Source organism: Bombus terrestris, chromosome 11, assembly GCF_910591885.1.
Source record: "Bombus terrestris chromosome 11, iyBomTerr1.2, whole genome shotgun sequence".
In the NCBI taxonomy this organism is placed as follows: Eukaryota; Metazoa; Arthropoda; class Insecta; order Hymenoptera; family Apidae; genus Bombus; species Bombus terrestris.
In genome coordinates, this window is record NC_063279.1 from 6,763,769 (window position 1) to 6,789,281 (window position 25,513).

Consider the following 25,513-nt stretch of genomic DNA (forward strand, 5'->3'; position numbering starts at 1 on the left):
GCACTCATTACTACATAAATACATTTGTAAATCTTACACATAATTACAAAACACGGAATATAATGAATTACAATCTTGACATTCTCGTCTAAATAAGACGCATCTTTTGTGTTCTTTCACTCCATTTTCATGCAACAAGCAGTTCTAGAAAAAAAAAGAAAAATGAAGGAGAAGGTCTGTGAAAGATTGGAGAAAATTTGTTTTAGTTAGTTTATAGTTACTCTTAGTAGTTTAAAAATTGAACTAACTCAAAATTGGAAAATATTAAGGATATAATAAGTTCTGCACGAAATCACCGTTTCAATCAGTTGCACAAGTATAAAGTTCTATACTTTCTTTGCAAGCTGTCCTATTTCATATCTTATAATTTCATAGGGAAACTTTTAATTCAAATCATTGGTACACTGAATCGATAACGTCGCATGGGACATGGAGATAATATAAGGGCTCAAGTAACTTCCAAAACATGGGACAAGAATAAGGATTGAATGTTACGTCTATTCTGTAACTCGTCAGTGATATAGTATATATTTTTAATTGTTTTTGTACATTTGTTATTATTGTTATAATTAGATAATATTTTATGCGCGCCAACCGCCTTATGATGCCGCGCAAATGACGGATAGTGGCGTCGCCATACAGAGTCCGCTGAAAGCAACTACTTAGCGGCTATTCAAAAATGCGCGGCAAAATGCTGCGCTGTATAACAAGCTTTTTTTTGTACAATTTTTGGTAGTCATCTTCGCACAAGAAAAATCGTTTCATCTTTAAAGCAACAAACAAACAGCATTTAGAAAAGGATTGATGTTCATAGCTTAATGAAACTATGATATCTGCAATTTACATATGGTCAGTTTAGTCTATTAAATTTCCTATTTTAGTTACAATATCTTGTATAAGTGTAGTTGCAAGTAAAGTTAATTTAAAAGTACTATTTATTATGCAACGAATCTATGCAGGATAAGTTATGCTTTATATTATTTATTAGTAAGGGGTTACAAGTAATGAACATTCATTTTTATCAGCTTTTATATATATGACAGCCAAACATTTCATTTTTTAAAAACGCCAAATACAAAGTTTTTACGATTTTTGTAAAAATATGGAAATACAGTATCACGAGCAGGATCAAATAAGTCAGATAAATATATTTGTTCTCGTATATATACAAATTGTTCTACAATAATATCAAGGAACAATATACTCATTCAATTGATGATTTTTAGTTGATCTATTCTCATATCACGAATCATTGCGAGTTTGGTTAAGGCCGCCTTTCAAAATTCTTGCCTTCGTATTTACCACTCTTACAACTCTATTTACTATTAATTCCGTCGGTATTGTACATACAGTAAAAAATTGACAACCACATAATATAAAATAGCTCATCGAGAAACAAATGTTAAGTTTATACAGAATGTGTACCCCAAAATATATTAAAAATATTTTCAGAATTAACAGGAACAGAATTAACAAGAAAATATAAATCAAACTAATATAATATATAAGTGTAATAATAATTTATAAATATTTCACGATGCTAACTTTTTTTAATAACTAAAGAATTTTTCTTTTCTTTTTACCTTAGACTGTACAATATTTGAAAAAATGTGTGAGGTCTGTCCAGTTGTATTAAATGAATCGTTAAAGTTTAAATTGAAGTAATCTTCACTTTAAAAAGTATATCAAAGAGCTATAATATTATGGATCGAAACAACAGCAATTTTATTACTGTATATCAAAACCAACAGTATCGTAACGCGCATAATACTTGTTTTTAACCATCAAATTATAGTTACAAAAATATGTATATATTGTTGTATGCAACTCACAAGATTCTTTTATTTCTTTCGACGATACGTTGTCGAAAGAAGTCACAATAATTAAGCGAGTAGTAAATATAACCGTATGGCGTTAAAGCTAGCGGCAGCACTTATCTTTAAAGCTACTTTATTTATTTGTCACTCATACATCATGTTTCCTGCTAATTCGACAAATTCATGTAGATTTACAATTTTTGTCAATATTATCATTTATATAAACAGGCTTGGCCAATACACGTATTAAAATAATTTCAAAATCCGATAGAAAAGATAAAACTGACAGAGATGTACTATCGAACAATCTTAATGAAATTTGCAATTGCTTCAAGACCATTCTATAGTATATCACAATTTTTTTGAACAATGTCGATATTTCCAAGTACATTACAAGCCTATTATGTATACACTAATTCATAATTCCATCGAATTTTCGAATTTTCATTTTTCATAAATCTGACATGAATAATTGTAACAAGAGGAAGACCTTAAAAGTTTTTACCGGCACATTAAGAATACAAATTATTAACATGTTTTATCTCACGCATCCTTTCGGAATATACATAATCTCTATTTACGCGAATATTTTACAAATCTAAAATCGAAAATACGATACAGTAGTAAATTTCAACGTTGTTATATACAGAGTGATAATCCAAAAAACATTGGCTCCCCTTGCACGGAATAAATATATCTCTAAGACGATTACGGTTTCTTGATCATTTCGAATGAACAAAAGCCGTATATCTTCTAGGTTTATAGCTTTTGGCGAAACACGTTAAAACGGGTATCAAAGTAACATGATTTCGCATCTCAAAGCTTCCAAAATATTTATGCAACGAAATATTCATATCGATAATACAATACTTCAAAATCCTCCGATTTTAGGTATTATCCCACCTCATCACCGTTTGCAAAAATATTTCCTTACAATTAAACGCTTATACTTATGTTTCTTGTCATTAGTGCTGCTTTCTTCTTCCCTATTTACCACCTACCTACTGATAATAGTCCTATGTGATGGTTAATAATACATTTTGTCCGGAAGCAACGCTAATTTGCCAGCGACTGCAAATGGCACGACTCTTTCAGCAGCCGCGCAACGCAAAAGCGCTTCTATTTACCGTTTCGTTACATATTTAAGCAAACCTCATTCTCAGAGAAAGTCCATTGCTCCTCCATTGGCAACTCTACACCATCTAACACTTCTTTAATATTCACAGATATCTACCATTATTTAAAATAACTCGAATTATTTGTGCGATAATAGTATTCAGAGAAGATGAACACAAGTGATGTGTCAGATCATTCCATAAGTTGTATTGTCGCTACATTAATTTTTAGGAGAACAGCTGATATTCATTTATATGCGCTACTTGCTTCAAATTTCCTGAATAGTAAAATATTCTTAAAACATTTTGGCCATGAAAGGGAAGACTCGTATCGTAATAGAACATTAAAAATCATGTTCCAAAATATTCATTACATTTAGATTTCATAAAAGAGAAGGTTTATGTTCTGTTAGAATGTAAAAGACTTTTAGAAGCTAATGGTTAGGAAAGAAGGTTGCAATCACGATAATTGATATTAAAAATTATCTTCCAAAATGTTCATTGCTTATGGAACAATCTAATAGTTGTATTGCACGACAGACATTATTCCTTTTATTAAATCGTCCGATATAACGCCATTGTTTAGACTAATTGCAACAATATCATCCCGACAGTAACGATAAATAGCGTAATTACAGGAAAAGGATGGGAATGAATCAAAGATGCGCAAGAACTTCGACAGCTGCTACTGGAGGTGTTTGATCACCGCTCAAAATGACTGGTTCTGATTCTGTCTGAACGATCCTAACCAGATTCGCATCCTTCTTCGATGGCGTGACATTCGTGTTCGATGCAATGTTCGATCTAGTGCAATAGCTCGGCGGTCTGCTTTCTCTAGTCGTGCCGGGAGTCACAATGCTTCCAGCGTTGGATCTGTAGGTCGGCGGAGGTGAGGACGTTGGCTGCAACCGATCCAGAAGGAGCAGTCGAAGCCTGTACTCTTGCATACTCGCCTAGAATTAAATAAATCATGTTTAAGTTCTCTATTTTCTATGGTGTTTGTAGACTGCGGATTTTTATACGTTTACAATAAATTTAAAGATATAAAAATCTACAAATTTCGTAGAATACATAAAAATATACAAAATATCCAAAATGTTATACCCTATAATTTTTAACGCGTGAAACAAATTTCTATGTAGGTTTCAGTTCCAAAAATATGAAATTTCATAAAAATCTGCAGTGTAGTTATCCGTAATAGATTTTTGGGTTTCATGTAAAACGATAGTATTCAATCTATAATGTATTTTTAGGGTAACTATTGATTAATGTGAAAAATAACAATTTAAAACATATAGTAAATGTTATAGGAAAACATAATAGCAAAAGTCAAACGTTGCAGTTAACAGTTGAACGTTTCAGAATCATAGTGGTCTGTGATGATATCATAGTGATAATAAATCACTATGCTAGTTCATGAAATACAATTTTGTGTTTATTATTATAAAAAGTTCATTATGTTTCTTCGCTCAGTCAAAAAGAAAAACACAGAAAATAGGAAATGAAGAGAAAGAAGAGAGAAAGACGAGGAGGTGTTGAAGACGTTTCATAAATAGGTAACATAAAATCTAATTTGAAAAGAAGATAGGGAACATCTGTTGGAAATCGATCAGGCGCGCAAGTAGTAAAAGACAATTTTAGGGTGTCACCTGATAACTCGGAGGTGGCGTTCTAAATTGGAATTCCGGATAAATCATGGCAGCGTACGGATGAATTGGCCTCGCCGGCGGGATCCTGCTCGAGATCCCCGTGAAACCAAAGAAACTGCCACAATTTTCTCGACTGGTCACTCGCCACGCTACAGCGCTCACAGTTACCAGAACCACTCCTATACCTGGAACAGAATACATATATCGTCTCAAAATATACTCTTCTTACTAAAACTAAATGTTTGTCTAATTATTTCGAATACTAAATGTTTGTTAAATGACTTTATTTTATAAATCATCTAAACATATATAACGACATCTATCTCGGTTATTTTTGTATAACATTAGCAAGGAAGCATTGGTTAACTAAAGGCTTGATTAAAATCACAATCGAATAAATTATTTTATTACAAACATGACAGTCTTTTTAGTAATTGGACAACGAAGAATTTAATCCAGCTATTGAATTCAGTTATACATACATATGTGATGTGAACATGATCGATCGTGTCTTTAGATTAACGTAATTTTTTTTATCGAGCTTCGCTGAAACCGGTTTGTTTAACATAATATATTTCTATGTGTATCGCAAAACATATATTATTAATCCTGAACACTGATCGATGTATTGTAGAGGCACTCGGAAATGGATGCGCTTTACAGAAAAGAAGGCGCTCATTTACAATGCGTAAAATAAATTCTTCTTACATCAAAAATCAATTTAGTAAAAATATAACGACGTAGAATCGCCGCTGGTAGCTATGAAAATGTATAACTACAACGGAAATGTGAACAGTCTCTAATAATTTATCTCGCTGGATATGAATGACATGCGATAAAATCGAAATATCGAAATATCGAAATATCGAAATGTGAAACGTGGCTCGAACCGCAGAGTTAAGCAATGGAGGAACTCGAAGGATGACAAAAAAAGGAAACGGGGGTCAGAAGCGATCTAACCAAGTTACGAGCATACGAACGAGCGAAAAGTCGAGTGAAATGCAACGGGCAGGAAAAGCAAAGATGACGTTGGTCGTTAAACATTGTCGCGTGTTCTCACGAGTCGTGGCATGTGAAAATAGTGAGAGCTAAGAAAACATCCTTGGAGGAAACGAATGATCCAAGCTTTCGCGGTTCCACACCCAGCCGCGCTTCCCTCGCGGCCATCGAAATATCTTTTCCACTCTTTTCGTCTTAATCCTTGTAATTTCTTAACTCGACCCTGCAATCTTCTTTCGTCTCGCTCGAGTTATACAGCACTTTACTACTCGCATTTCCTATCATTTGCATTTAAAATTTTATTTTCTCTTCGATACGTGGCTTCCAGGCATTTACTTTTTTAATTAGATACGCTACCCTATAGCGTTCATAAATGCATATATAGGGTGGCTCCATCTAACTTTATCATCTGGAATATCCCGTTTGTTTTTGATAACGTTAAAAAATATCGTTTAAAAATCGGATACAGGTCGAATGGTTTCGAGATGGACATAATTTCGCGTGTGATTAGATTTTTTAAATGGTATTATGATAGCGTTACATAGTCACCGATGTGTTCCTAAATGGAATTATATATTTTTTAATAGATCCATCTTGGCATTCCCTATTAAAAAAATAGTATCAGGCTACTTATTATGTCGAAGAAACATAAAGTTTCGTAGATATTGCTGACTTTAGTTCGTGGAATTTAACGTAAAACACCGCTTTGTGTCTTTTCTTGTATTTCGTATGTTGAATCTGACAAATCGAAGTTCAAGTATGTTTTATAAAATCCTTTATTGTATTTCATACGTTGAATTTAACAAATTGAAATTAAAATATCCGGCAAGGTAATAGATTTTCGACATAGATCGATTAATATCTCTTTGCAGAGAATGCCCAGCTGGACCGATTAACGTATTAAAAAATATATGATTTTGTTTGATAAAAGAAACGTCTGTGAACATCGTATGTTCTCTGTGTGTTCTACGAAAAAATTAAACGTGTCAAATTGCGGCTCTCTCTCGAGGCCACTCAACTTGTATATACTTTTTAACATTCGAGATATTTTCCGACATTTTTTAATATCATCGATATCAGACATTTTTCAATATCATTGATATCGGACATTCCTCAACATCGTCGATATCAGACTTTTTTCAATACCGCCGATATTAAACATTTTTTAATATTCATCAATTCATAACAAACGTCAAGCGTCCGAATATACCTGTGATTACTGCTGTCACTCCGAAAATCCATTATTCCGGGAAATATATTAATTCCAATATTAATTGATCGACGACCTCGTCGAATGACAATATTCAACCAAACAAACTTTCAAAACCGTATACTACATCGTACAGCTACGTACATTATATATCCCATTATGAACGAAACTATGCGTCTAACTAAATAACCGAACTAAAATTCCATATTGCACCACTTTCCGATATCAAATTCATTTAGTGGCTGAGCGAAAAAATTCCACGGAAGCGTAACGAATAATAATCGTGATCTCGTTAAAACAGTTAACAAATCGATTCCCACGGTGGTGAGCCACGGTGGCGAGCCACGTTGCTAAATTAGCATGATTAGATTAAGATAAATTTCACGGTCTAACGAATCTTCATCAACGTACGGGATTTGGATAAAGCACGCGAATACGATATATGGTACTTTGCGAAAATTAAATTTTATGGCGTAGTGTATTTCGATCTACGTATTCAGGCTCTTAGTATCTGCTGGTTATCGACGTAAAATTCGGGTAGCAGTCGGCGCGTTAAAGATGAAAAAGCAAAGCAGAGGAAACGAGGTAATAAAGAAAGAATGTTAATGGCGCATAGAAGATCGAGGGAAGATGTTTTGGAACAGGGGACAAAAATATACAAAAAGCTATACAGCACGTTTCATTTTTATCCCGCCAGATGGTTTCGGCATATTTCACGATTAAGAATGAGGAAAGAAGGTTACGTAAACATAGGATCAAAATTATAGACGACTGGTTTCTTCTTCGATTTATGCTGCCTTCGGTGAAATACGAGAAAATCAAAATGAAATTCAGATGGCAGTAGAGTCAATTTATCAACGATGGCAATTTACGAGCACGGTCGACACTTTGAAGAACTTCGCTAAACATGAGCAATCGATCGAGCGAGAATCCAGTCATTTATCCTGTTGTTATTTTTATCGTGACTTTCTACTAATGAAGCATTTACGACCCTGCATTTGTATAACATTTTCGTTTTGCTTTTAATCGTGGAATGTTCTGACACAGATTTGGCAAGGTAAGAATGAAACGCTCTGTACAAATGTATAAAAATACATATTTTTTGTACGTATTATATTATTGTACTATTAGATGTACTAGATTGTCCCAAAAGCGTATTTCACTATCTGCACGCAGTTGCTTTATCTGGCAATGTTTCTACAAACGTGAAACCTAATCTGCCAAATGTACATAGTGCAGTGTAATAGAACACAATGGATCATACGTGATTCGATAAAATAATATAAAACAAAAATGTCGTGCATCTATTATTTCCTTATCATGCGAAAGAAACTTTTCGGACAACCCAATATATTATGTAATATATTATATAAAATATATTACATATGAAGCATTGGCGGAGAAGTCGGAAGGAAAGCACCAGGAAATAAGGAAGATATGTTAAGGGCACACGGAGGATCGAGGGAAGAAGTTGCGAAATACGAAGTAAAAATATAAGAATATGTAAAGTATATAAAATTTGCGCGACAGTCAGCGCGTTGAAGGTGAGAAAAAGAAAGCACGAGGGACTAGAAAAAGATGTTGGAGGAACCACGGAGGATCGAAGAAAGAAGTTATGAAATACAGAGCAGCGGCAACGAGAAACCGCAAGGGGCCCGTTGGTCGACCAGATCGACCGATCGTGGCGCTATACGAAAGAAGGGAGAACCGTGCTGGCAACTGGTTACTTTCTAAACGTGGGCATGTAACCTGCGACCCGCATAGAATGCCTCTCACAATGGGAGAACGCGCTAACCTACAGGGATCGTACGCCTACACTACACGTGGAGGGACCGTGAGATTCGCGGAACATAAAATTGAGAAATCTCCAGGAAAACGGATCGATGCGACGCGATGGTCTCGTAAAACGTTCTTAACTCGTCAGCTACCACGCTACCCATTTACGGGACCATAAGATCGAATTTGTACGAATTTTACGAAATCGAGCGGAGATTCTTTTTAACTCCAAAAATATACGATGAATTTCGGTTTATGGAAAACGATTATCGAGAAAAGATTAATCAATATTCTCGAGTGGAGATTCTTCTTTACTCGTGTATATTACTCGCGTGATTAAAAGCAGTATATTTTGTTTAATTTATAGAGTACCAATATACATAGAAAATCGAGATCTGAAGATTCTTTTTAACTCGCGAAACATATACGTACAAATGTTTCGTGTTTTAAAAATATTTCTTTTTTTTTAATTCATAGAAAAGCGATATTCATAGAAAACCAGTCGAAACGTTTATATTGTACATTAAAAATTAGAAGTCGATGAATCAATGCCATTAATGACATCCATACCATTGATACTGTTAATTAGTTAAAATATTCTGTCTAGTATTTTGTTCATTTTTTAATACACCTCGCACGTATTTCAAGCGTGTTACAACACAGAATAATTGAGCTCGCTGTTAGAAGAACATCAAAGCTTATAATATTTCAATAATTTAATCCGTCCAAAATTTAGTAAGAGTAGATATTCTGAATATCTCTAGATTTCCCGTTGTGAAAGTGTTGAACCAATTTCACACGATAGTACCCGGGCTATGAGGATAGAGATTGCTTACTTTCTTCGATTCAATGGCATTAACGAACCGTTAAATCCAATGGGTTTATTAAGTGGGTATTGAGCCGAGCTGAATTTCGTGTTACGCGAAAACGCAATGGAATTCGAAACTTTGTTACTGTAGAAAATAAAACGGCAAGACGGAACTTGGATAAATACATTCCCTTATGTAAATATTAAGGCTCAAATAATTTAGTCCCATACAAAATATAATTGGGTGAGATTACTAAAAAAATGTTTTACAAATGAGATAAATATAGGAAATGATGTATGACATCGGCCTAATTCCATATGCCATAAATAGCCTAATGCTAATACTAGCCTTTTTAATAGTGAATGTATTCGTTAATGCATTATAAAGTATAGTATTTGATCTTACGGCACTGTTCAATTTTTACTTCAAATATCTCTTTATACAGCAAGTAGCTTGTTAATTAAAAATGACAAATTAAAAAATTCGCTGTGTATGAATAAAAGTTTGTAGCTTCATGATGCGTCCAATCATATTCAATAAGTCTTGCGAATCGTACTTTTAAAAAGTATTATCGCGTACTTCGCGACCTAACAAATATTTTTATTAAATTTGTGTATATATCTTCCACGAGATTATCCACTTTTACTTTTAACATGAAATGAACTTCCTCGCAGATGTGTTATGCAAAGCATTGAGAATATTCCGTAATAAGAGAATAATACTCGCTTCTTTCCATGCACTTCATTCCCTAAGAAAACTTTTCTCTATTGTAAACAATTTTTTTTTATTGGGAAATATCTCTGTATATCCCATTCAATCTTTATACTTGGAAAGAGATTTGAAGATTAGAGTTGGGAAAATGATGAAAGATTTTCCAAGTCTTATTTGACCATGTATTCTCCGAAACAGATGTCCTTCTTCGGAATCGCACCAGGCTTAGAACAACGTGACACGAATATACGGAATACACCTGTCGAAGCAATTGTTTGATAATAATAACATTAAATTTGTGAACAAATACAAACTACGATGTTCCTTAGGAACGAAGACGAAGCTTCGTGTCTATTATTCTAATAAATTATATGCTTGCTATTTCATCGGAGTCTTGTGCGATTCTTTTCTATTTTCCAACTATGACTGTATATAATTCCTAAAGGTATAATACTTAAATAGTTTGAAGGGAATTTCTGAACAATAACGCTCTTAATGTTTAATATTTTTATATAGTGTATAAATTTATGCATTACATATGTTATAGTTTTATATGTACTGTTATTCATGAGTATTTGTATATCTAGTCCTTACATTTATTGGTACGTTCTAACAAAGTTTATTCTGTTTTGTATTTTATGTTACAAAGAATATTTGATAGGTATTTCTTAGAAGGAAAATCTTGTATGTGTAAGAAAAAGATTTAGGTAGACTTAATATTTAAACAATCTTAAGAGATAATGACACAGTAGCATCCATACTTAAACATTTATCAAACCTAATCTGGAGTACTTTGCAATCTATCTAATGTATCAACAAAAAGACTTTACTAACATACAAGATAAATATTATTTGATTATCCTGATGATAACACTATACTGTACTGTACTGTGAAATAAACGTAGAATGGAAGATTAGATAGTACTAAACTTTTGTACGGTAATGTATGCATGTTCTCTTTGGCTATTATTCAGTTCTTTACCGAAACGGAATGTACTTTGTGAAAAGACTAGTTGGAGCAGACAAAGAATGAAGGATTCTTTTGTACTAAAATATGCGATATTTAAAACCGCTAGAAATCATCGGTCGACTGACGCCCAAAAGATATAAAGCATTGCGAATATAGCTTCCAGTATTCCCTAGCCACCAATGATAAAAATAATAAAAAGTAACGGGAAATATTTAACGTCTTTAATATTAAAATTATTTTCTAATTCCTCCCGGACCTTTTAAGTAAATTTCCCAAGTAAATTGTTAGAATTATCTAAAATAATCTAGTTGTAATTAAACGCTTTCTACATAAGTGTAGTTCTCCTTAGTAACAGTGTCATTTTTATTTAATAAACCACTCTACCTAAATCTTTTTCTTACACACACAAGATTTTCCTTCTAAGAAATACCTATCAAATAGTCTTTGTAACATAAAATACAAAACAGAGTAAACTTTGTTAGAACATACTAATAAATGTAAGGACTACTTACAGATATACAAATACTCATGGATGACAGTACATATAAAACTATAACATATGTAATGCATAAATTTATACACTATATAAAAATATACGTGTGTATAAATTTAACTGCCTATACAGATCAACCAGATGCAAAAAGATTATCCTAAATTCAAGCATCTTTCAGAAGAATACAGTAGCTACAAACAGTGCCTTCTTATCAGATTCTATACGTTCCACTTTCATAGTATCAAATTTGTGTAGTCATATGCAAGTGCTATTAGATCCTGCGAAATGTAATACACTTGGACCTAATTAATTAATCCTGTAAATACTATATTAAGTGCAATAGCGTTCCTATATCTTCCGTTGTCAGCGTATACAAATATACAAAGGTAAAAATTGATCGTCAGCTAATAAATCAAGCGACATGAGAAAAGTTTGATTCGTTACCGATCATAAGCAGCGCGACGGCGATGTGATCGCGACCAGAAGCCCTGAGGGCCCCCAGCAGAGCACCAGCACCCGCGCACACCAGGCCAACTACTCCGACACCCAGTATGGACCAACGCACAGGAGGGGAACCGAGGCCACAACACTGCTTCGGTACTGCATCCCTGCAAGACAAGAACCAACCGTTGGAATGACCCACTGACACGTAAGTTTACTCCTGGTAAGTTGGCAAGTCGCTCGACACGCTTGTCCTCTACTATGCTTGGCTTACGCTCCGCTACGATCGTCATACAGCCAGCTATGTCCATCTTCTCATCTACCAAACTAATTTTTATCTGTTATTCGACCAGCTAGTTGTTTTTGACGAGTCGTGAAGAAATGGCAATATTTTGCGTTATGACGAGCTCTGTCAGTAATAAATTAATTAAAAAATAAGACAGTCATTTCGTTACAACTTGATCCTATATTATAACAGCCACCCATATGCCATGTTTGACGAGTATAGTCGTCGTCGCTTACTTTTTGCGACGCATTTTAGGTACACGATTTTCAGAGAGATCGCAACGGCTGACAGTTTTATGAATAACGCGCGAATGTTCCAATTAACAATTATGTAAATACATTGGATGACAGTGACGAGATCTTATATTCGTAAACGCAAATGAAATTTGAAAATGCGTATACACATGTGCTTATCAGATCGCCGTGTAACTTTATAACAGTGCGAAATTTATAACATGAAACAAATTTATTGAAATTTCAATACCTATATAAGATTTTGCTAAATTAAATATATGTAAATTACATCAAACTTTATAATGAAATTATTACGTGAGATTATACAAATTGTTAATTTTATAACACAGTGTATGCTATACGTTATATTTTATTTTATATATATAGAAGAATAGCATATGGTACAATGAAATTATTAATAAAGGACCATGTCAGAGGAAGAGAACAGACCCTAAAACTGTCGATATGAACAGTGACGCTAAGCATAAAGAAGACTGCAGAGGATACTTGTTGTTACCCTAGTAGCTAGTCTCTAGAAAGGTTTCTTGCGTCTGAAATGGCTACTGTCCATGTAAAATGTAAGACATTTACTTAATACTTTACGTGTTTTAACTTCGTCATAGCGTAACGGACATAGCAAAAAACATTCGTTTCACACTTGGCGAAAGTGCTGCGACTGTTCGTACTTGTTATCAATGGATTGCAAAGTTGTCTGCCGTGACAGGCTTAAAGTATATACACGAGAAACATACAACTAATTATTTGTAACATTGGATGTAGACTGGCACCACCGACCACAAGTATTATGATAGGATATTCTACTCGCCATTTATTTTATTTATTGCGAAAACTCTAACAAATTTTACTTTATGCCGTGTATATGTCAAATGATGAAATATCAGATTTGTAATAAAATAGCTACGAGACAGAAACAGCGAGAATTATAATAAATGGTGCAATACCCGTGGCCGGCAACGTGAAATTCACAATTCATCAAAGTATTAACGAACTATCAAAAATAGTGACAGAGATGTGCGTAAAAAATGTAAATAAGCCATATGTACATGGTTTATTTGGTTTATTTATTGTTTATTTATTAATGCAAATATCTATATAAACTATTCTGGTAGAATCGTAGGAAACGTTCTACATATAGTGAAAACGTACATAGCAATCTAACATTGCACAAGTTGTACAAGTTATACAGGTTGTCTTCCGCAACCGGTTAGAAGCGGCGGTTTTGTTGCTAATTTTAAAAGCTAAAGTATCAAAAATTGCCAAACGATAGTGAAAGCAATCAATTGCAAGATCTAAACTCTATTTTACTCTGTTTTTTCCAGTGGTAAGAACTGGTTAATCGCATAGTGGGAGATGAATAGATTGATTGCTATGAATCAAGTTAAATCGGGTTTACTAGGATAATTTTACGATACCAGCAACATATATATTTAGAAGATGCTGATATAAGCTATACGATCTCCTGTTCAATGAAAAACACGCCACAAATATTCAAAAGTAAAACTGAATGACAAATATATTCTTTACAAACCGTTACACCCGGTTTGTATACATAATACATTGACAAAACATCAATGCGATATTCAGCATAGAGGAATTCTTTGAGATAGCAATTGGTATTAGAGTACGATTATTGCAATAAATATTTTCATTTTTCTTCTTCTATGAATAATTTTGCATAATTATTTTTCCTTTCAGTTAAGATCCGTTTTGATTACAGTTCACTCATCAAGTTATTTTTAGTTTTAAGTTTAGCAACTAGTTACTATTAATGTAAAAAAAAAACAATATTCATTATGTAATCTATAAATATTTATGCCCTCGCTATTACGTAAAAACCATGGCAAACTTAAATAATTTTTTTAATCCATGACGATGCTAATGATCTGTCACCAATCTAGACTATACAAAACTATAACAAATTAAAAAACATCTATTCAATCCATTGCATTAGAAGATAGTAAAATTTTGCTCTTTTATATGTTTCTCAGAAACTTGCCATTTACAAAAAATATACTGGAAAATAATAATATATACAAGCTGTATACATATGTTTAAAGCTTATGGAATATGCATTTGTATTTGCATATATGTAAACGTAACTTTAGAACTACTCTAACAATAATTGACAAATAGTGTTTACGCAACATCAGGAAAAAGATGAAACGTTGGTTTTCAGATGCAACTGCATAACATTCGATTGCGGAAATGCATAACATATTTTTATGATTCCTTTGACGTCAACAAATAAATCAGCGCGTATAATTTTATACGATGGTCGAACGAACGTCCAGAGTTCAAAGGGACGTTGTAATATATATAGGAATGTAAAAACGGGGCGAGACTCGTGCGACAAGCATCGAAGAACATACTTGAAAACGTTTCAAAAAGAAACGTTCGTAATGGAGCAGCAAAGTGCACAAAGTCGTGTATCAGAAGCGTTCGCACATTTGCATTGTCAAAAGCAACGACGAGAAGAATTCACGAGTGGCAGACGGTAGACAAACCACTGTCTGTTTCACTAATGTACGAATCTGATTGCTTTTCCAAACTCATTCTCCATGCTTATATATTTTAATCTTTCTATAAGATATATTCTATATACACGCAATTACGAGATTGATCTGTCCAGCAGCATTGATCTGTCCAGAATTTAGAAAGCCTGCAACGTTTTTAAAATAAATAGTTAAAAATGTTCTTACTAGACATTGGTGTATCATACACGATACTATTATGATGTATTGTATATGTAACATTATCCATCAACTTTCAACAACCTTCGAGTAACAATGAATGTTGAATTTTAAAAAATGAAATGTGTTGAACAGAAATTGAAGATGCTGCGATATTCCATCGCTTTCCTGGGGATATGATAGACACGGGGGAAGATCGTTTTCCAAGAGAAGGAAAATATTTTCACATCTGCCTTGTAGAAGTGAACTGGAATATTCACCAAACATCGGGACAGTGCGCAACGTACTAATGAAAATACGATCGAAACCTAAAGAACCACAAATATTCATCGGCATTTATCAACTTTCAAAGTTGTTCGAATAATTCTGAGCAATATAAGACGAACCGAATATACATTTGTATATTTACCGTCCAAAAGCAGAGACGCTGGTAGAGACCGGAAACGGTAGTCCAAGACTAAGACCCCTAAGGCCCAAATGAGGCGGTGGAAGATGTAGAAATCCCCTGGTAGGAGTGACCAAAGGTACACCCGGCGCTGTAGAGGAAGCCTGACATCCCGTCGATGTCCCAGGATAAGATGGTGGCATCGAGCATGATCTCAAGGCTCGACGATGTTGCCTTCGCAATCGCCTCTCTCTTCGACGAGCACCGCGAACGCCGTCGAGATCCTCCAACGCCTCTGGACCATTTTGCAGCGGCAGCTCCGTTTGTGCCTCCGTCGAAGTGAAAGACCGCGCATTGTCTCGCGATTCCTGCAAAGTTCACGTAAACATTCAAATTATTCATCTTCTTTATTCTCCTTGCGAATTCTACTCTTCCATTATTCCAAGTGTGCCACATTACTTTCAGGATTTTTAACAGAATATATGGAGAAGAGACGCGACAGGGATTATTATCAATGGCGAGATGAAAATTAGAGAATTATCGGTTGCGCTTAGATGGCCAATGTTCGGGCGTTTAAAGGAAAATTCAGACGAACAAATTCATACGTACAAACGAACGTAATATATTGCGCGCAATGGCAAAAGTATATAAATATGTGAAGTATGCAAAGTAGGGTGGACGTTATGATATTTAGCGAAACAGACGGTTTGCTATTAGATCTTGTTTCTTAGTTGCGTCAATGAAAATATGCATTTGCGTATTAAATATTCACGATCCAGTTTATAATAACGTTCTGACCTACGAATGAGTTTATTCGTGCGTTTTACTTTGTAATTTATTTATATTTGTTGGCATGAAAGTAAAATCTATTATACACTGTCTTTCGCTATTCAATGCGTGGTATTTACTATCTTTCGCGTTTCCAGTAACTTCAAAGGCGCGGCTTTCTATTTTAAAAAAAGATTTTCCTAGCCCATTATCCATTTTTCTCTGCTAATTAGAGGAAAATACGACTAGCTGTGCGAATTCACGATAATAATCTAAATTTTCACCTGTGCACATAATACAAGCATCCTGCATTTGTGACAGCCGGCGCACTCCAAATTGTTCCTTTTGCTATTCTATATCTACTGCACTTTCGCGCGTTCTCTCCCATTCTAATCACGATTTCGTGATTTCCGTTCCTTATTACTTACTACGTAATCACTCACTTTTAACCTTTAAAATACACACGTATACGGGGTGACAACGAAATAGGTGGTCGAACAATCTTGTTACGTTAAAATACCAAAAAATCTGCTCATACAGGTAATCAGTTTCTTAAAGATGATAAATTAATAGAGAGAGAGATAGAGAGAGTATAACGATAAAAATATCTTTCTCCTTATGTAAAGTATTTTTTTTTTATTCGCGATGGAATATTGTAAGAGTATTAAAAAATTACAGCTTCTAAATTTCTTTCGAAATGTCTCTCGGATTATTAATCAATTTTTTATTCGATTACGAATATAAGCGGTTATATAACAAATATAAATAGCAAAATTAAGTATTCTGACCAATTCTAGAAGAATAATGAACGGCGAAATTATTAGACCGCGTATTTTTATGCACTTGTGGGAAATTTAATTCACGAAACGCATGTAATATACAAAAATATAGCAGCTATTATTATATTTGGTAGTCAACCGTAAAGACATAAATAATAAGCATCTGTACTTAGAATTATCGGCTTGGCAACTAAGTGATCGCGGGTTTTATCATTAGGTGGTATTGACAATATCCGCAATCACATAGTTGCCAATCCAATAGATAAATGATAAAGCTTGATACGTGTATGGAAATCGTACTTCCATGTAGAGATACATATAGATGTAGATATAACTACGTATGTACATAATATGCCATTATATCGCATACATTAGGATAGATACGTACTAATCATGTACAAAGAAAGAGTTAAGTAATATAATATAACGCAATAAGATAGCAATATAATACAGTAACTAAGAACTCGATGTAAGAATGTAATATAGTGTAAGAAACGAAGAATAAGAATGCAACAATCTCCTTGTAATAGGCTATGGATCCAAAGTACGAACAAATTATTATTATTATTATTAATATCATATTCGATAAGGGAAGCAAATACCTAACTAGATGCTACTCTTTTAGTATTCATAAAAATACGAATTAAAACAAATATTCACAATCTAAAAACGATTACTCTTAAAAATCGATAACGTGAATATTTTATCCAACTTGTATCTTACTAATTAACATTTTACCTAACGCCGTTTAACTGGCTACAACAAATTAACTCGTTATTACAAACTGTTTACCCATTTCTGAATAAATTTCTTGTTCATTAATCAATGATGTATTCGGCAAAGTCGCTGTATATGTAAAGTTAATGAGAGCTAATGAGATCACGTATCTGGTTTTTTCTCTTCTTTCTTTTTTCGCTTTTCAACAACTGGCAAGAACGCTATACGGGCAAAAGTACATTAGAGTCTATCGCATTATGCGTCTTCGACGCGTCAAGCTCGCACGCAAATCATCGAATAATTTGAATAAATATACGTTATGGTGACGCTTCGTGCGAATGAAAAATAGAAATACGGAAAGATATCAACGCGATTAACACGGGAACACGTGGAAACTATAGTCGTCGAGCGCCATAAAACTGGCACGGAAAGTAATATTCAGGGAAATATTCGATACGTATCGGCGATGGTTCGTATTATTGGAAATAAAGGGATGGAAATACATATCTCATAAAATGTCTTTATTGGGGACTATGGGGTCCGAAAAATGCTTTAAATAAGAAATTCCACCGTGTGGAGAATTTACATGATTGATGAAGCTGGTAAAAATAACAATTTAAGGGATGTTATAATAAGATGAACGTGACGAACAACAAAGTTAAAAATCTGTTTATTAATTGCCGATATTTAATATCGGAATTGCTAACTTGTATCGAAGAAATTGAAACGAATGACGTATGAGAAAATACATAATTTAAAGGGAAAGAAATATCTCCATCTATATATATGGTTTATAAAAAATTATTCAAAGCTCTAGAAATTCATCTTGCAATAAACTGCTTCTAAAATCTTCTCGCAATTTGCTGATGAATTTTCATATTTCAATCAATAACATATTGTTACTAAATTCATTTATAACAAAGAGAAAAAACATGTTTTATGTATATTAAAACTAGAATAGCTCTAAGATTATTTATGTTCACGTATATGTTTGTGTTCAATACGTTTTAAGCTCAAGTTGAGTTGAGTTCGACTCTTTAGCTAAGTTTGCTTTGATTCTAATTCGAAATAGTTAGTAAATAATTAATTCAAATTAATTCTAATTCAGTGAGATTATTATACGAATTAGATAACTATAGATTGGATTATTAGACTATTAGACGTTAGATAGATTATATAACACAATATAAGGTATTATAAACGGAAATGTAACCGAAAGCCATCCGAAGGCAGGTGATATGGATCACAAATAAATAAAAAAGTGTATATTAAAATTGAGAAGAATCGGATGAATATATAATGTGAGTTGTAACGATTGATGAGATTACAAAGAATAATCCAAGGTAATCTTGATGGGAGGTTGGAAGTTGTAGTTTTAAATAAAATGACACAAAATCCATTCACAGATGACGTTTGCAGCCTGAAATTCAAGACCTTTTCACTTTAGGATCCATTCGGATTAATAAAGGAGCCTACACGCGTCCGGTATGCATATCACTCTAATTGTGCTTGAAATAGTTGAATCAATTGATGTCTACTTATTTAAGTACATTTACTCCTTTAATTTTTGACCTCAGTATATGTATCGGGGCTACATACACGTATGCATTAACGTTTACTATCATACCAATGTATTATATTACATTAAGGCTTCTTGAAACGTTGCTACCACGGATTAACAATTTATTTATAGGTCCTAGGTTTTACGTTCACGGTTTAAGAATAATTTAGGTTCGTGACAATCGATCGTATCCAAAATCGGCAATACATGGATGGAGAAATAGATATAAATACACATTTACACTTCCGAAATAATATCATTTTCTTTTAGATCAATTTATAATCCAGGTGGCGACGATCGATTACATAAAAACTTCTTTAGCCTGCATTCATAGTACGAGAATATAATTAATCGCATTCCGACCCTAATAGTATTCTAGCGTTTGAAATGTTGCATAAATCCTCTTTCGAATATGTACGTTCGAGGTCGGCTTGTTGAAACCCGTGAGCTAGATCATCGTTTTCTCTTGCAAACCTGCATTGACGAGAAAACGCGTTTCAAAAGGTGTTTCGTTCGACTAAAAGTTTTTAGGTACACATACACGGCCACTCACAAGCATTAGAACATCTGCTGATACTTGATATAAATTGAATGCTTTTCGCTATTTTTATTTTCTAGTTATTCTATTGGAAATCGTATCTTCCAACCAAGCGATTTTTAATCAGCGTCCGCGTATAATCCTTTTCGTGTCAAATTTTTAGTCGTATGAAAGTGCTATTAAATTTAATTTGTACGTGAATAATGTAGTAAATACAATGGAGTATAAATATTATTCGCAGCCACAGTATTTGTGCCGTAGACTACTGAATTGAATAAAATTTGTTCAAATTTTTAATAAACGTGAGAAGTTTAACGTGTAAAGAGGTTTTAATGGATTGAAATACTCATACATATAAACTAATGTATACTAATAATATACTATAATATTAATAAATACTTATGACGATACGTATCTTAAAAAATCTACTTTTATGGTAAATCATAGACATAAAGTTCGGTTTTATTACATGTATTAAACGAGCGTCATTATCGTAATGGAATATTTTGCAAAAAGATTATGTCAAGTTACGAATCTTTTTACCAATAGCCTTTGGTAATAATGCTTTACGGCGTTTCTCTAATTAGGTTGGAAGAAACAAAACGAAGTGTTTGGCGTATCGAAAACCGTAACCGTAACCGCAGCCATAACCGTACCCGTAACTGTAATTATTTCTTCGGTTTCGATTTCCCGAGTCGACATATTTTTAGGAATTATATCTCAACCGCGTTACGTCCCTTCCATTCTTACATAATTCTCGACTAGCCGAATAATTCTAGTTATACGTTTCTTAAATATAGAATACGCGTATTTAATACGATAATACACGTGTTAACGCTTATTATTTGTTGGTCTACCAGATAGTACTATCAGCTTATCGAATGACTGTAATCTTCAAACATTTTCGTTCATTATCTTCGAATCAATCGGCTCGCCATCCTTATCTCATTCTTCATGATCTTTATTCTTGCTCTACGATCTCTGACAGCGAGTCACCATGTCCTACATATCGTTTAAAACTTTCTGAATTTGACTATCCTTATCATCCTCGATCCTAGTTCTTCCAAGGCTTTTGAAATCTTCAATACTTTCTACCAAACAGTTTCTCTTGCTTCTAAATGTAAAATCGTGTCAACTATTATTAGTACTATAACAAGTATTGACAAGGAATATTATTATTAAATGTTCAATAAATTAGAAAAGTGGTTATTATCTATTAAATATTATTATATTAACGCAATTTATGGATTGTGTAACGCCTGAGAATTAAAAAATAATTTGGAACAAAACTTCCAGTCTAAAACTTAAGACTATTTTGCTGGAAAAACGGGAAAAAATCAATATAACGTCACTCTCAGACGCTTTTCTTGGAAAAGGGAATAATGGCATTATCCTTGTCCTCCAAGACGCATTGGCGCCGTAGTGGAATTCTATTGAGTTGTTTACGAATATGCTCATTATGACAGAAAATGAATATTTAACACTGTAAAAATAATACATGCTGGAGAAAACAACGAAGGTCAGCAAACTTTCAATAAAAGAAGATCACGGAAATTGGAATTGTAATACAATCGGCAAAAAAGCAAGTAGCATTTAAATAAATTTTTTACGTGTATCCATAGTATTTCCAGTAGAGAACGAAAAGAAATTTGAAGATATACATATCCCCCATACATGGAACTCTACCGTTTTATACGTGAAAAAATGCAATTTACCACATCGCACACAGTTCGAATTCTCAAGTGAAATACGAGTACATATATACATGTGTCGAATTGGTTCCGAAAAACATAACCTAAGTCCGTCTAAAACTATCCTTCTCTTAAAAATATAAAAGCTTCGAATTTTATCTACATTCATCAAACGCGAAGAAAATTATTGGCAAGATCTAATTAATGATATTTCGTATGCAAAAGAAGTACGATTTAAACAATAGAGGCATTAAAGTGTAAAAAATAATAAAATTCTTGTATATTCATACATAGTACCAAAGCGTTTAATAGATCAGTAATGGAAGAAAATGAAATATTATCATAGAAAGATCGACAAATCGCATTCCAAGTTTAACACATAACGACGTTACAAATAAAAATATAAAAATAACGATACAAACCTGCGGTCTGCTAAGCTGGTTACTCCTTGCATTGTCAACGGTTGCACCGCCTACCGCGACGACACTGACAGGCCTTGGGGCATTCTCGGACAGAGCCCCGGCCATCGTACGACTCTGAACATCGGACTCCAGGATGTAACGCACCTTCCTTCTTTCTTCTTCAACCTCCCTTACTATCCCATACACTTCATCCAAAACTTCACAGTTCACGCTTCTTTTCTTTCTGTTCCTCCTCTTCTTCCTTTTTTTTCCATCCACGTTCCCGCCTCTCGCTTACCACCACATGTGTATATAATACACCTATACGTGCCTTTTTCACTGCACACCTTTCTCTTTCCTCTGTTTCGATCGAGTACTCTTTTACGTACTACGTATCTCTCTTTCCGTTCATTCTACGTATACTCGTTTCCTCTTTCATCCTCCATTTATCGTTTTTCCTTTATGTCTTTCATACTCTTTCAGAGTTCTGTTTCATACTCTTCAATCTAACCCCACCACTGATTCACCAATTTTTCCCCACCACCCCCTCTCACCCTACCACCTAGTAATGCTACCCGCTAGTACAGGTTTAAACGTGTTCTTTATAATTCTACCTTTATTTTTGCCTTACAGACATTTCTCCTGTCCTCTGGCTTTCAACTTCAACTATTCGTGTCCTCGCCTGCCTCTCGTTCCCCATTCGTGCTATACTTTTTCCCACCGCTTGCAACGCTCGCTGACAGTATCTAAAAAACCACGATCGCGTGCTTTTGTCCTCCTCTAACGTGTTTCGATCTTCTTCCCCCTAGATGTCGTCTTTTATTTCCCTCGAACGTGTTTCGACTTGAACGCGCGGCTTTGATTAAGATTCTTTTTGCTTCTGCTCTCCTTTTTCCCTACACTGTGGATGTCACAGATATAGAAAGAGAAAATGAATTCGTGTCAATGATACCTTCCTTTTTTTCAATTGTCTGAGTTTCGTAATCCATCGACGATAGAAATGAGTATTACAGTCCATTCACGTTACCACCCAACTTATATAGAATGTATAGACACCTGTTGTTCCATTCTTCTTCAGATATTTGTCACGAAATAAGGTTTCTCGAGTAAGATTATTCGACAAGATAATGTTAAAAGAGCTTTTTCATGGTAAGTGTTCAGAGAGAAAGCGATAGAACGATGATTCTTGTTCCTTTTCATTAAATAAGAAATCGCGATATTCGATTTTGTTTCTCCTCCGTGTCACGCGTTTCAAACCTGTAAATAGGAAACGCGCGGTGATATATGTTTTTCTTTCCGAGTTTCATCGTCTCTGTTTTTTTACATGATCTTGACTTTAAATATTGAAAAGTATTCTGGTATTTAATTTATTTGAAAATCGTTCCTCCACGAGATCGATTCGCGTCGAAGAATATGCAATGAATTGCGATATTTGGAATTTCTATGTCAATTTCTAATAATTCCGATACCTATTGGTCTAATCCAAAGGGATAACGAAGAGCTATTTGGAAATTATACCACGTTGAAACTTTATTGTTAACGCACAATTGTGTATTGTAACGGAAACTTGTTTAACCTAGAATTTTTTAAGGAATTTAGATACAATTCAATACTTTTATGCTTTTAGAGCATTACTGTCGCTTTTAAAATGGAATACACTATTTGTCAAGGTACTATCCAATTTTGGACATTAATACTTGCATTAAATATAACAATTTCTCTATCGATTTGAGGAAATCTCCTTTATTTTATTAATTAGACAACCAAACGTGCTGAAGACAATGAATTCCTCTAATAACGTTTGATACTGACCAATGCCAATAATCGTATTGCATGTTAACTTCTAAAAATATATCGTATCGTGCTATGATATCGCAAACTAACTCTAGTAAATTGTATACTCATCCTAACCTTTCCTATTTACAATTTTATATCTAAACTACATTCTATTAAAAGTAATCATGCAAATACTTTTTCAGCGTCAATATACATTAATACCAACATTATCATCTCTCGAAGTATGTGCCATTAAAAAGAATGATCTATAGAAATCGAGGACGATGTTTATTTGATCCGAACGTAAGACCGAATCTAAGTTGCGACAAGATTGCTTTGTTCTCATTTTCTACTTGTTCCTCGCGAGTAGAGCGAAGAACGAATCGACCTCGATATCGTTAACGCTACATGAGCATAAAATTTCCGTAATATAATTTGGTATTTTCTCCGTGATGAGCGTCGACGATGAAACTCGTAACTGACCTGAAACTAACTGTATGGGAACGTTTACGTTGCAAATTATCATCGCGCTCGCTCGCGACCGTTTTGAGAAACGGTACTTCTCGCGCTTGTGTGTTTCTACATCTTCACACGATGATTCACGTGATCTGATAGTACGACAACCCATAGCCCGAAAATTTGAACGTCATCGAACAAAATTACAAATATTCACGAGCCCGCGCCTTCGCGCGCCATTTTCAAACTTTCGTTTATTTATGAAATGGTGTTCATGGAATATTTCAAATGTTTCACTCATCTAGGAATGATCATTTATAAAATCATTTATTCAAGAGATATATTTAAAAATCATTTAAGACTTCGATATTAATAAAAGATTGTTCGAGTTAATTTCGTTACAAGCATGTGGAAACAACCTATAATATGGAACATGAAATGGTTTTGGATCTTTATTATCGAAGAAGAGTCAAATTTGACAAAAGAACAAAAATAAAAAGTTTTTAACAAACTACTATTTGACAATTGTTCAACTTTATCTCTCGAACTGTTTTGATTATCGACTATAATATTTCGAAATAGAAATTTTTTCATGAAATTATTTTTTCTATTTTAAAATTAATGAGAAAGATGCAGTACTTGTGAACAAATAAATTGATTGATTACATTCAACAAGGAAAATTATTGACAGAAAAGTGGATGGTACGCACGCACGTATACACAGTTTTGAAACAACAGATCACATTCGGAGGTGCGTCGAACACTTTCACAGCGAAGACAATGGGAGGATCAGTAATCCTTTAACCTGATTCTTAAATCACTGTAAGTCACTGGGGAAGCCTTGACGATCTGCTTGAAAGAAAAAAGACGCATCTACACGAAACGATCTCGTGGCAACCAGTAGTAGCTATGGAAGGCAGTCGAGTAGAAAGAAGCTATCCTCTACCTCGAAATCACGCGCGGTCACACCTTGCACTAGTTAATTTACCTTTCAGATAACCTGGTCACGTCTGATAAAGTCAATAATTATTATTTTCCACATATTTACACGCGATTTACATTAATGTCTGTAAACAAAAAATAGGTCGAAACGTGATATCATGATTTCGAAAAGGACAACACTAAAAACGATGCATCTCGAACCGCGATAGCGGCTCCACTGGTGCACAAGCTGTACAACATGTCCTGTAACAAAGTGCGAAATCTCCACCAGCGCGCTCA

The 25,513-nt window shown here is 34.0% G+C and overlaps 1 protein-coding gene across 1 annotated transcript; it reads right to left on the reverse strand.

Annotated features, from left to right (window-relative positions):
- Positions 1 to 1,133: 1,133 nt before the first annotated feature.
- On the reverse strand, positions 1,134 to 25,507 carry LOC100645135. Its single transcript, XM_020865597.2, has 6 exons — positions 25,003 to 25,507; positions 22,082 to 23,317; positions 15,630 to 15,973; positions 11,994 to 12,157; positions 4,582 to 4,766; positions 1,134 to 3,885 (listed from the first exon to the last, which is right to left on the reverse strand). Exons 2-6 carry the CDS (start codon positions 22,184 to 22,186, stop codon positions 3,589 to 3,591), a joined length of 1,095 nt encoding a protein of 364 aa, XP_020721256.1. The 5' UTR covers positions 22,187 to 23,317; positions 25,003 to 25,507; the 3' UTR covers positions 1,134 to 3,588.
- Positions 25,508 to 25,513: the final 6 nt, after the last annotated feature.

Bases quoted from the DNA above. Each gene is read 5' to 3' on its own strand.
- LOC100645135 (XM_020865597.2), bottom strand. From the start codon at position 22,186: ATGGCCGGGGCTCTGTCCGAGAATGCCCCAAGGCCTGTCAGTGTCGTC. The intron at 15,974-22,081 runs GTTTGTATCGTT...TGAACTTTGCAG, and splicing joins ACCAGCTTAGCAGACCGCAG to GAATCGCGAGACAATGCGCG. The intron at 3,886-4,581 runs GTGACACCCTAA...ATTTAATTCTAG, and splicing joins CGCCACCTCCGAGTTATCAG to GCGAGTATGCAAGAGTACAG.